Consider the following 11986-nt stretch of genomic DNA (forward strand, 5'->3'; position numbering starts at 1 on the left):
TCTATTCTTCTGACATGCAAGGACTTCTTTTTGCTAAGAATTATGTCCTCGATCTTCTTGGACTTTTCTCGACTTGCATTCGATCTTCTGACCTACAAGCACTTCTCCTTGCCAAGAATCCAGTTTTTGATCTTCTTAGACTTCTCTTACCTTATAAATTTGTAACTCAAGTTAGATCCAACGTATTAACCTAAACTTAAATAATTATCAATCATTGAAACTTCTTATCAACATTCTTAAGGTCCTTGATGATTGAGGTGAATGTCCCCGGGGCCATGGTGCTGCGGTAGGACATCCAGGTTGTCACCCAGACATTCGCGGTTTGAATCCCAACTATGGCATATTTGCAGAAATTTTCCCTCCAAATGAGGGGTGTAACCAAAGGATGCTGGGTTTCTGGGCTGGCCGCCGTGTGTGCCGCGTGCGCTTCCCGATTTATCCAAAATTTTCGTTTGATCAGATCGGTCATCTCCAGAGATAATAGGCAACTCATCTTGAAAAGAACATCTACTGGAATTGTGGTGCCTCGGCGAAATGGCTCTTTGGTTTAGGACACTAGAAGTACGATGTCAATCGGGGTTACTAGACATGGAGTTTGAGGCATAGTAGTTATGGTAGACTAATGTGAAAAAGGCAAGGTGAACTTGGGAGATTTTTTCAAAGAGTTATCATCCATACAACAATTGTCATGGAGGCAAAGAATTGGGAGAAAATTGGTCACAAAAGAATATACGAAAACTCTTGAAAATAGCTATGAGGATTAAAATCTTTGCCTTTCTTAGAAAGGATGTCCAGCAAAAATAACAAAAGTAGGATATTTTATAACTAATGTAAATAGGCTTGAAGGAGGTGAAAGTATGATATTTTATTCTATCTTTTATACGGAGAGATTAAAAATTAATCTCAAGACGTATTAAAACAAACGTCCATATAAGTACTTACTGCGCCTACATATAGGGACAACACAACAAGATTACATTCTAAAACCTATACTTGGACTAGTTAAAATAATGCCACAGACAATCTAGAACCTAGATAATCGGTGGCATTAAGTTAAATAATGCCACCGATAATCTAGGTTCTAGATTATCGGTGGCAATATTTTAACCGGTCCAAGTACCACATTAAGCTCTTGCATTTGTTATGATGTCTTATTATGAACTCTGATCGCGAAACAACTGCAGCTCATAAACCATTCTTTGATAGTATAAAGAAATCAGGACCGATGAGCGCACGAAAGGATGCCCAGTCACTGAGATATTTTCTAGGCCAGTTTGGTACATAACCTTCATCCCCACAAGCAACCTCTCACTTGAACTTTGACATTTTGTCATATTCTGATGCTTGACAAGGACTCTATGGCAACTGATGTAGATGTTGTCCATGCATGGTATATGACTTAGCATCTACATGAAATTTTCAGAAGGATAGAAATGATTGCATACGTGTAACAGAGAATCAGATTGATCTAGATGTTAATTTGTTTAATCGTTCAGTTGAAGTGATCGGACTCAACGCCCTGAAATTTTGACTCAGGGTTTTAAAACGTGGATGGCGACTGGAGAGCTACAGCACCGAATCTACTGCTAGTCACGGGGAGGGTTGCCAACAGGACAGCGGAGCAGCAACTGTTCTCTCTTCTTTTACCCTCTTCTCCTGCTCTGCTATATAGCTAATCGCGTCTCGCCTTCCTTCTGAGCATCAAAATATCTTGAAGCAGATTATTTTGGTGGAGGGAAACTGGAAAGGATGAAGCTTTCCGTGTCTTTTTCAAGGCTTTTTGTGCTGCTGCTGCTGCTGCTGTCGCACATCAATCTCTACTCCGTCAACGCGCTCAACGTCGGGATGCAGTTCGCCAACGCAGCCATCGACAAGGTCAATCTCTCGTATTCCAGTATTTTGCATGAAGTTGCTGCGCGTGTACTCTTTCCTTCAGAAATGAAGCAATGCTCTGTTTCTTCTTCTTCTTTTTTTTTTTTATTTTCTTTTCTTGTTCCGCAGAGCGTGAGACAATGCAGCCGGACGTGTGAATCTCAGCATTGCACTGGTACGGGGAGAAATTTTTAAAAAAAAATTTAATAATAATAAAAAAAGCTAAATTAGAGTCGAATAGGCAGTGATCGTTGAACAATTTTGTCACAATTGGCAGTGCTGCCTTTCTTGCGATACGGGAAGTACTGCGGCATTCTCTACACGGGGTGCCCTGGCGAGAAGCCCTGCGACGCCCTGGACGCCTGCTGCATGGTGCACGACGATTGCATCGGGTCCAAGAACAGTTAGATTACTCTTGCTCGAATCCTTTTTTGTTTCTAAGTGAAATGTAATCGTGTTCGTCGTATGGTTTTGGTTGATTAATTGAGTGGAGAGTGGGCAGATGACTACTTGGACGAGGAGTGCAACGGGCAGATGGTGGAGTGCATCGAGAAGGTGAAGGCGTCCGGCGCGGGGCAGGCGACGTTCAAGGGGAACCAGTGCTCGGTGGAGGAGGTGGCGGATCTCGTCGAGGCGCTATTGGAGGCGGCGCTGTTGGCCAGAAGAGTGATCCACAACCCATGACTTCTCGCTGAGTGGTGGCCATGTGGCCCAAAACAATGGAGGCTTTCTTCACTGCGCATGGGCGTCGCAGTGAATGTTGGGATTGTTGTTAGTTGCATTATGGTGATCAATTGTATAATATTAATTGCTGCTGCTCGTTGCGATTGATTATTCACTGTCCCATTGATTGGCTGGTAACTTAATTGGCTGGAGAATTGCAGCAACCAAATCTCCAGTCAATTAAATAGCATGTTACCAACCAATCAATGAAAAGCTGGAGAATGCCTTCATGACAGATGGTAGGAGTGCCTAGCCTGAAACGTAGACGAGTTCAAGTCGAATGAAAACTGTACTTACAAGCGTGATTCGATAGACTACCAGGACCATGATATCTGAGTCATGTAGGTTAGTGGAAGTAAAACAAGATGAATACATATTGGCCCTAATAAGCTAGAGAAAATCAAAGTTGTCTAAAATTTGATGGGAAAAAGTAACAGCAGCGGCCAAAAAAAAACTTTCGTAACCCAGGTTCAAGCATAATATGTAAGAATGGACAGGTTCTTTCATAGCAATGTGGATTACTCAAAATCATTGGTCTAAGGATATGCGACGGATCTTGCACACAAGATGAACTGTGGGGATATCGAGCTGGTTCCCACTGTCTGATTTGATGAGATCAGGAAGCTGGTCTCTTGGGGTTGAGATGCAGACGTGGAATGTGTTCAAGAATGGGGGGATGGTCATGGAGAGTGCAGAGAGGACGTTGTTCAAGTACTCGATATCAGCTGATAGCTGTTGAGCACCTCTATCAGTGATGTGCTGAATTCCTCTTAGTTGCTCCATGAAAAGGGCAGTTGCACCCTCAGCCACCTAAACAGCATAAAAGTCACATTATGTGAGCTTTGAATTGAATTTCTCCTTCAAACAACAGCCAAGAATTTCCAAGAACAAACAATAAGATAAACATTCCATGCTTGAAAAAATCCATGTAATTTTTGAATCTTATGATAAAAAGAAAACATAAGATAAACGCTCAGAAGTGTTACCTTAAACATCCATTCAGTGGCAAAAAATTGAGCTTCCTCAGTTCTAGACTCACTGGTAGAGATACCTTCAGCTAGTGGTTCCAACTGCTGCGGTAAAGTAAGAAGATATTCTCCAACACTAGTGATGTAGGCCTGTGGGTATGCACTAAAGCTTGGGAGTGGACGGGAACTTTGCTCCTCCACTAACGACCAAATTGGCAGCCGAGACACATCACTTAGACATTGATGAACTTTAGAAATAAGAACATCATAAACAAGCTCATTAACTGTATCAGAAAATGCTGCAACCCTTTGGGATGTCATAGGAAGGGAATGAAATCGTGGATCTTTGGACTGCAACATAGAACAATGTTGTTGTAAGTAACAATCACCTAAACTATCTTAATGCTACATGTTAGAGTTAAGAATAGGTCTTTAAAGTGAGTATAGCCAGGCCAAGCTACACAATGTCTAAGTTTGTTTGCTAGAAAAGTAAGCAAGCTCAACAATAATAAGCTTGGGTTTTTACTGAGCTCAACTATAAATGATGTTGAGCTTACACAAATAGTTAAATTTTGATCTACTAAAGAGCTAAGGAGATAGACAACAAACCTAGACGATTATGCAGAGTATCAAGTTTGTTCATAAAGATGTTCACTTACAATAATAGCTAGAAAAAAAAATCATAAAAAATTTAATGTTGTTTATTAAAGTGCTATAACAACAACATATTACCCATGAGTCCCAGTTATTTGTAGTTTGGCTAACAAATACAAGGCTGTATCACTCAGGAGTAGCATAGTATATAACATCATAGAAATGGAAGTACCTATTTGCGCTTTGTTTGGTGGAATCTCCTAAAACAAGTTGAAAATATGATATTTTTTTACCATGTTTTGTGCATCATATGCACAAGCATAAAATATGAGTTTACCATATTTCATGTATGATATGCACTTTGCCAGTGAAATATAAGCACAATGAGCAGTGTATGCTGACAGTAAAAGGCCTAACACATAAAATTATATTGAGCTGTCACAGACAATCCAAAATATTAAAAGAAAAAATGCATCATTTAGTTTGTTCAAATTACGAAAAATACTTATTAGGATGATAAAAAAATTTGAAAGAAATATATATTGGGTCATCCGATGGGAAAACTACTGAAAATAAGAGGAAAAAACATAGAAAACCAAAATACCTGCTCAAGGAGATACGAAAGCTTCCTGGCTTTATCAGGTGCATCTGCAAGACGCAGAGTGCCAACATCAAAACCTGCCCTTTTAGCAACACCCATTTCATTCTGTTCACCATTAGCTTCATTAGATTGGTCTGAACTTAACCCAGGTACAGAAATTGATAGAGTTGTGCCAATTCTAGCCAGAGTTGCTCGTAATGAAGCTTCAAAAACAGATGTACGACTAGTTAGACAGTCAGCAACTGTAAGAATCTGCAAAGCTCCTTGAACAATAGACCATTCCTCCTCCTCAGAGACCATATCGGCAATGTGTGCTGCTCCTTCCTTCTTTTGATCACTTTGTGAAATATTATCAACCCCATATATGGATCGCACAGATTTTAGTGTATCTTGGAGGTTTGAAAGATATTGCAACATTATGTCATCAAGCACCAAAATAAGCTCATGGACCTCAGAACCACCAGTGAAATTAATGCATCGTTCAACAGCAGCTTCAAGAAACATAATAACTTGTGGAATAGATTCCTCCATCCTTCGGACAGTTTCACTGAGTTCTATACCTTGTGCGCCCAGACCTCGTGCAACAGCACCACGAATGTCTAACCGAGAAATCTCATTAGAAAGAATAGCACGCTCCATCTTACCATACCTAAAAAACAATCAAGTTTGTCAATGAGATACTACTTTAGCATGTACTTTGGCAGCAGCTACTCACCATTTGACAAGGATATGCATTAGCTACAAGCATAAGCAAAGGTATAAAAAGGTAAAGCACACAAGATTTAGAGAACGCACTTCAGCTTAAAGGTTTCGTAAGGAGAATAAACAGCCTTCAGAGTTCTCACTAGAACTTGAACATCAGATTCAGAAAATAAATGCTGAACATTCCTTGCAAAAACTCCCGTCATGTTGTGTAGTTCAATAAGAGACTCAAGATGCTTGTGTAGAACTTTGGTGCCCTTTGGCATGTCCCCAGAAAGGATATCTATTATACCTGCATTTTTTAAAAATAATATGTATTGTTGTTAGCATGCACGAAAAGTCCACATGCAAGATGTATGGAGATCAAAAACAATAAAGACAACAACCATGCTGATCATGATTATGATGATCACCATCAAAAAAAACTAAAAGAAATGGTTGATAGTTGGTGGAGCTTCCCAAACATATAATGATATTGCTAGTTGTAAACCTCCTTTGAACATAGATAAATAGACAAGGTGAGTTTAACTCAAGTCACCAGACAACACACCAAGCACTACTCATAAAGGCAGATCTATCTATAAGAATCCAATTATTAGAAATTATCTTAACCAATTAGGGCAGTAAAAAAGATGCCAAAGTCTTCGTCCCATTACTCCATTACTCTATTCATTCATGAAAATAAAAAACATTCAATTCTTTTATCCGATCCTCTAATATGAGATCTATCTAGTGTTGCATCAGATATTCTGTAAATACTTAAATGTCATGCTTCTACTTGGAGAATAAATAATTTGAACAATACAAGAAAATTCACAAGTTGCAAAACCTGGCCAATGCTAATCAGATGGGCATGCATTTAATTAGAAATATTTTAAAACAATAACAAGGAGACTAGTATTGTTTATATTCATAACCTTTGTTTAATGATCTTGTTTCAGGAACAACATCTCCAGTTGCAACATTGACACGAGACACAAAACTCGCACCAAGATCAGACATGGTCTCCATTAACAGTTTCGGAACAAGAGATATGTAATCATCAGGTAAGGCATTCATGCACCTGCAAGTTAAACATTGTTAGACTATACCAACATCAAAATTTAGTTCCCTTAAGAACTATCAGAAATTAAGATTATCAATGCATGTGTATCAAACGGAGCAAGTGATTTTTGGTATTCTGTTACACCTTTCCTTTCTACATGTAACATCATTCTAAGATTAGCATCAAAGACAATTTCGATATGATTGACCACATAATTATGCATATTAGTATTGGCAATTGCAATATAGAATTTTAGCTCAAGGTAATCACACTGTCAAAGCAGGCAGAATTTGATAGAGTTGAATTAATAGATAAAACAGGTTCAATATTATGAATGTTGGAGGAAAATGGGCCAAATTTCTTAAATGGTCTAGGCAATACATTTAATATACAAGATTAATTCAGGAAATGTGGTTTTCATGTGGAATGGGCCTAAATTTCTCTGACCAAGAAAATAACAAGCTATCGTTACCAACTACTCAAAGTATTAAGTATAGTATAAAACACACCAAATGAATAAAATACCAAGGAGAAAATAGGTATAGCATTCAATAAGGATAGTAATATTTATGTTGAACCATAAACCCTTGGATAAAGCATATAACTTGAAGAATTTCCATGATGTTTATGAACGATATTCAAAAGAATATTTATCACTTATAAGTTATAATCCCTCAACAAAAACTTGAATGGACAAGCCTTGACAAAGTTCCATTGTCATTTACATGTTGACCGAAGCTCAAGTTCAGAGCCTCAGCCATCAATTAGAAGCTAAATTTAAGACAACCAACACCAAAGCTCCAGCTCACACTAGGATCATTTTGTAAACAGGCTCGAGTTCTTCACAATGAATCAATGGGTCGTAGAGTAAGAGTTGGGCTCTAAACCACATAAAATCATTTATTAGCATTATCTTTATTATTATTATTTTATCATACATTTACGTTGCACAAATATTGACATGATCAATTGAATCCACACACGACCACCTTACTCAACAATGATCAACTTGTTTGTTTGTGTTGTTGTTTTAGAATTTTATTTTTAGGCAACCACTTATTTTGCCCTCCCCTCTAGTCTGAGTCATGCATTATAGCCAAGGTTAAAAATCTCGACATATGTCGAGGTTCCGATCCCCGACCGAAACAATATGGTTTCGGTATCATATCGTGTCATGTCGATGCAGTTTTAGTAATTTTTTTATTTATATATAGTAATTATTAGATAAATGTGTTTATTATGTATAATTTAAAAATAAGTTGTATATTGATTTTATATAAGTTCTCAATTATTAAACAACTTAATATTGTTAGAAAAAATAATTAAATACAATTTTATTTAAAGAAAATTGATCTATCAATAACTCGAATTAAAATTAATATGTTTCATATGCTTAGGAAGCAATATTTCCTAGGCAAATCAGGTAGAGATATATAAGACAAAAATATATATTTCATATTTTAGGAAGCAAGAATCTTAAAATTAAAAAGCTAAATATATTAATCTTCATGATCCAAATTTCAAATTAATTCTAAAATTAAAAAAAAACATATTATCTATAATAAGTATATAAATTAACACAAAAATGTTACTTTATATATAATAATTATATAAATTAACTATTTATTCATTTAATTAATTATTAATTTAAATAATATATATTTTTAAATAGTAAAAAATATCAGAATATTAAATAAACAGTAAAAAAAAAGAAAATAATAAAAAAATTATCAGAATATAAATCTAATTTATTAGAAATTTTTTAGAATTTTTAAATAAAATTTAAAACAAAAAATTTTCAAAATATTAATTAATAAAATTTATTTAAAAAATTAAAATTTTAAATATATTTTTATATATTTTATTAGAAAATTTTAATTAGGGTTTATGAAAATCTGTTCGAAATATCACACTAAAGTTAGGAATTGTTTGAATTAATTAAATTGAAAGGTTTAAATTTTGATCGTGTAACAAGAACAAAAACATCGTGCGTGTCCGGCGGCACCGAAGGCATCACAAGACGCTTCCGGCGATGCTTCTGGTGGGGCCGGAGGCGTCCCGCGATGCCTGCAATGTATTCGAGACGTGGTACTTGTGTGAAGCATGGTTAGAGGCGTCCGGGATGCCTCCAAGACATCTTGGGCATTTGTGAAGAGGGGTCGGAGGCGCCTCTGGCACGCCTTGATCACGGGCGTCGGAGTCGTTCGGCGACGCCTCCGGGATGCCTCCACTAGCTTTATGCTCTTGCCGCCTCGCTGCTGCTTCGTCATCACATCGCCACTACCTCTATGCTACTAATCGCTCGTCGGTTGCCTTCACCGCTGCCTCGCCTATTTTATATAGTATTTTTTTATTAATCAATCGACAAAAGGAATTGATTCAATTCCTTCTGTCATGATTCTGATTCCTTCTATCACGATTCCTTCTGTCATGCAACGCGTGTGCTCGATTCCTTTTGTTGCGTGACGCACGTGAAATTATCATGCGTGATGTGCCAATTTTGCCCCTATGTTAGAATGATAAAAATCATCCGTGCCACTTGGCACAGAACGGTAGGGCAGCACGGAACGGTAAAAATCATCCGTGCCGCACGGCACGGAACAGAATTTCAATCATTGATTACAACTATCCTACAACATCTAGATGATGGAAATAGTTTCCTATTAAGAGTTTAGTAAATCCTAAATAATTCAGTTTTAGTATATTCCAACTAAGCAAACATTTTTTGTTTACAGTAACACAATTAAATGAGCTAATCCTATGATATAGAAGCAACAAATGAAAGAAGTTCTCATATACCTAGCATTAAGTTAGGATTCCTATGTCACTAGTGGTGGTTACTATAAATATATCAATGTTCAAGATCTTAATCTGGTGTCAATTTCGATTTTTGGTCTGAACTACCATAAACTACCAACATATTATGCTTCATACGCTGATAAACTGACCAATCACCTATCAAACTTTGTAATTTCCTTGAATTTTTGTTTTCAAAAATCATTTTTTGACCTTTTTGATGGAAAAAATAATAATGTTATACTAGTTGTAACTAAAATAATCATCAATATCAGAAGTTCAAACAAGTATAATCTTGTCAAGCAAAAAAATGTTCAAGAAGAATAAAGAACATACCACTTCCACTCTTGTTCAAGATATAGTAGAACCTCATCATAGAAACTTGGCAACCAGCTAGAGAAAGAAATAGAGTTAGTTTGATCACGGTGTTTTTCCAATTCAAGTTTGTTAACTTGCTGTCTTGATTCAAAGCCTTCCCAAAGTTTTCTCAAGGGCCTGATTCCTATTTTAATATACTGCAATTCCAAAGATTTGAATCTTCCAATACGAACAAGTATTCGTCGCAAATCTTGAACATCTTCAACCTTAAAATATATAAGTGTCGCATAAGACAAGTCAGTGTCTCACATACATTAGGTAGGAGGTATATGCTAGAGAAATTCAACAAGAAATAAGCAGACATCATTCATATAAAAGGACGAGAGAAGGGTTGACCTTGCGATTTTGAAGAGCATCAGATATTCGTGGTTGAACCATTTCTTCTAACCTATCTTCCAACACTTCAAGCTGTTTTCTCACATTTGCAAATTCTGCAACCTGAGATCACAATCCTTCCTCTAAGTTAAATGTCATCCAAGAGAAAACTACGTTTAACCAAGCAAACCACGGAAGAAATAAAACTTGCCTCACCAACAGCTGATAAGCAATGCCTCATATTGGCCAAGGTTTCTGCAGCCTGCTGAAGATCCCCACTTGCAAAAACATCCTCCACACTCGCACTTAATTGGGTCAAGCCAGCGGCATCCTACTTTTTTTTAAAAAGAACGACAAATCTAATCAGACAATTGCATGTGTGATACAGACGATTAGAGTATGTATTTACTTGCTTATACGAGATAAAATAATTGGAGCATAAGGCTTTACCTGCAGTGTCTCGTATGCTGCTTCCATCCGCTGTTTGACAATGTCAATTTTAGCAATGGCGGCTATAGACTCGGCAGAAGTACCCTCCGCCTGCCATCAAATTAGACTTACCAGTTTAAACTCCAATTTTATGACAGGTGAAGGAAGATTAAAATTTTACACCAAATTTAAACTTTGAATAAGTTGAATGGTAAGTACAAGATGTATGGATGTCACTGGAATTAAATCTTAATTTCTCAGTTGAAACGCTGCTGTGTTATGTCATGTAAATGTTTCGGGAATGAAAAAGAGAGAAAGAGAACTAGAAGATTTTCTAAATCAAATGCACTGCGGTTGGGATGTCGTCAGATTCAAAGGAGACCGTACAATTACACGCATAACATAGGCAGCTCGAGATCTAAGAGTAAAAGATGAGTAAATTCCACGTTTGTTTACCAACAAGACTGAATTGCATAGATGGAAGGAGAGTGGAGATGAGATTGGGAGTTGGGGAAAGGGAGAGGGAGATAGAAAGGACCTTGTTGAGGGCGAAGAGGATGGATGAGACGAGGGAGCGGACGGAGAGGGCGTCATCCCGGAGGCGGAGGATGTCGCGACAAGCGAGAGGGACTCGGCGAAGGGCGTCAGCGCTTTCGCGGTCGAGGGCGTCGGCGATCTTGTCGGCGGAGGCGCGGAGGTTCTCCTCGAGGTCGGAGAGGAAGCGATCGAGAGGATCCTGAGGGTGGCGCGACTCCAACGCCTCGTTGATCCATCGCTTCGGATCAAAAACTTCCTCCCCGAACTCCCCAAGATCCACAACCATCTCTCTTCTCCGTCGCTTCGTCTTCTCTAGTCCGGTTATCAGTTATGTGAGAGCTGTTAAATGGGCCGAGCCAGACCGGGCAAGCTCTTTCGTCTTCTGAAGTCGAAATATGTGATAGAGATGTCAAACGGGCAGGGTAAACCCGACCCGGCCTGATACAATCAGATCTGATCGGGCAGATTTTACAATGCAGAACTCAGACTGATCCACCTGTTGGCCCGGACTTTAAAGACCTGAAATCGTTTAATATCAAGGTCATCCTAAAAATATATAATGAATTTTTAAATCATAATTAGATAAATAAATAATTTATAAAAAAAGTATTCAATATTTTAGTATATATTGAAATATTAAAAAATAATAAATATAATAAAATTTTTGATATGGTATAGATTTTTAATATGAATGGTGTATGTATCTATATAGTATGCATAGTAGTCTTGATATATACTATCCAAGTCAATGTAAAAATGCTCGAGGGACAACCTTTGAATAGGGATGGTACACGTATCATATTCAAAATTTTATATTAAATCATATATTATCAAAAATTTTGACATTTAAAAAATATATCTAAATTTTGAAATACTATCTTTCATACTGTTGATATCAAAATTATTCAATATTTTAATATTTTTGATATACCGAAATTTTAAAAGTAAAAAAAAAAATATTTGTTCAATTGTCTATCAAAATTGTTTGATATCGATAAATCATAATGCTACTTAATTTCTAAATCT

The 11986-nt window shown here is 37.1% G+C and overlaps 2 protein-coding genes across 3 annotated transcripts; one reads left to right on the plus strand and one right to left on the minus strand.

Annotated features, from left to right (window-relative positions):
• The first annotated feature begins 1635 nt into the window (after positions 1–1635).
• On the plus strand, positions 1636–2691 carry LOC121988355 (phospholipase A2-alpha-like). The gene is made up of 4 exons (XM_042541726.1): positions 1636–1875; positions 2002–2047; positions 2150–2275; positions 2375–2691. Exons 1-4 carry the CDS (start codon positions 1750–1752, stop codon positions 2554–2556), a joined length of 480 nt encoding a protein of 159 aa, XP_042397660.1. The 5' UTR covers positions 1636–1749; the 3' UTR covers positions 2557–2691.
• Positions 2692–2921: 230 nt separating this feature from the next.
• On the minus strand, positions 2922–11298 carry LOC121988354 (conserved oligomeric Golgi complex subunit 7-like). 2 transcript variants are annotated; one of them, XM_042541724.1, is made up of 10 exons: positions 10962–11298; positions 10445–10534; positions 10206–10325; positions 10016–10117; positions 9638–9885; positions 6378–6523; positions 5554–5752; positions 4762–5407; positions 3582–3914; positions 2922–3405 (listed from the first exon to the last, which is right to left on the minus strand). In XM_042541724.1, exons 1-10 carry the CDS (start codon positions 11244–11246, stop codon positions 3124–3126), a joined length of 2451 nt encoding a protein of 816 aa, XP_042397658.1. In that variant the 5' UTR covers positions 11247–11298; the 3' UTR covers positions 2922–3123. The 2 variants fall into 2 exon arrangements, with proteins under 2 accessions (XP_042397658.1, XP_042397659.1); XM_042541725.1 differs by lacking the exon at positions 10962–11298 and having other exon boundaries at positions 10206–10328.
• Positions 11299–11986: the final 688 nt, after the last annotated feature.

This window comes from Zingiber officinale, chromosome 6B (genome assembly GCF_018446385.1).
Source record: "Zingiber officinale cultivar Zhangliang chromosome 6B, Zo_v1.1, whole genome shotgun sequence".
Taxonomy (NCBI): Eukaryota; Viridiplantae; Streptophyta; class Magnoliopsida; order Zingiberales; family Zingiberaceae; genus Zingiber; species Zingiber officinale.

Coding starts and splice junctions, on each gene's coding strand:
- LOC121988355 (XM_042541726.1), top strand. CDS start 1,750: ATGAAGCTTTCCGTGTCTTTTTCAAGGCTTTTTGTGCTGCTGCTGCTG. Junction 2,048..2,149: donor TGAATCTCAGCATTGCACTG/GTACGGGGAGAA, acceptor CACAATTGGCAG/TGCTGCCTTTCTTGCGATAC. Junction 2,276..2,374: donor TTGCATCGGGTCCAAGAACA/GTTAGATTACTC, acceptor GAGAGTGGGCAG/ATGACTACTTGGACGAGGAG.
- LOC121988354 (XM_042541724.1), bottom strand. CDS start 11,246: ATGGTTGTGGATCTTGGGGAGTTCGGGGAGGAAGTTTTTGATCCGAAG. Junction 10,535..10,961: donor TCCTCTTCGCCCTCAACAAG/GTCCTTTCTATC, acceptor ATTTGATGGCAG/GCGGAGGGTACTTCTGCCGA. Junction 5,753..6,377: donor AACAAGATCATTAAACAAAG/GTTATGAATATA, acceptor TAAAAAATGCAG/GTATAATAGATATCCTTTCT.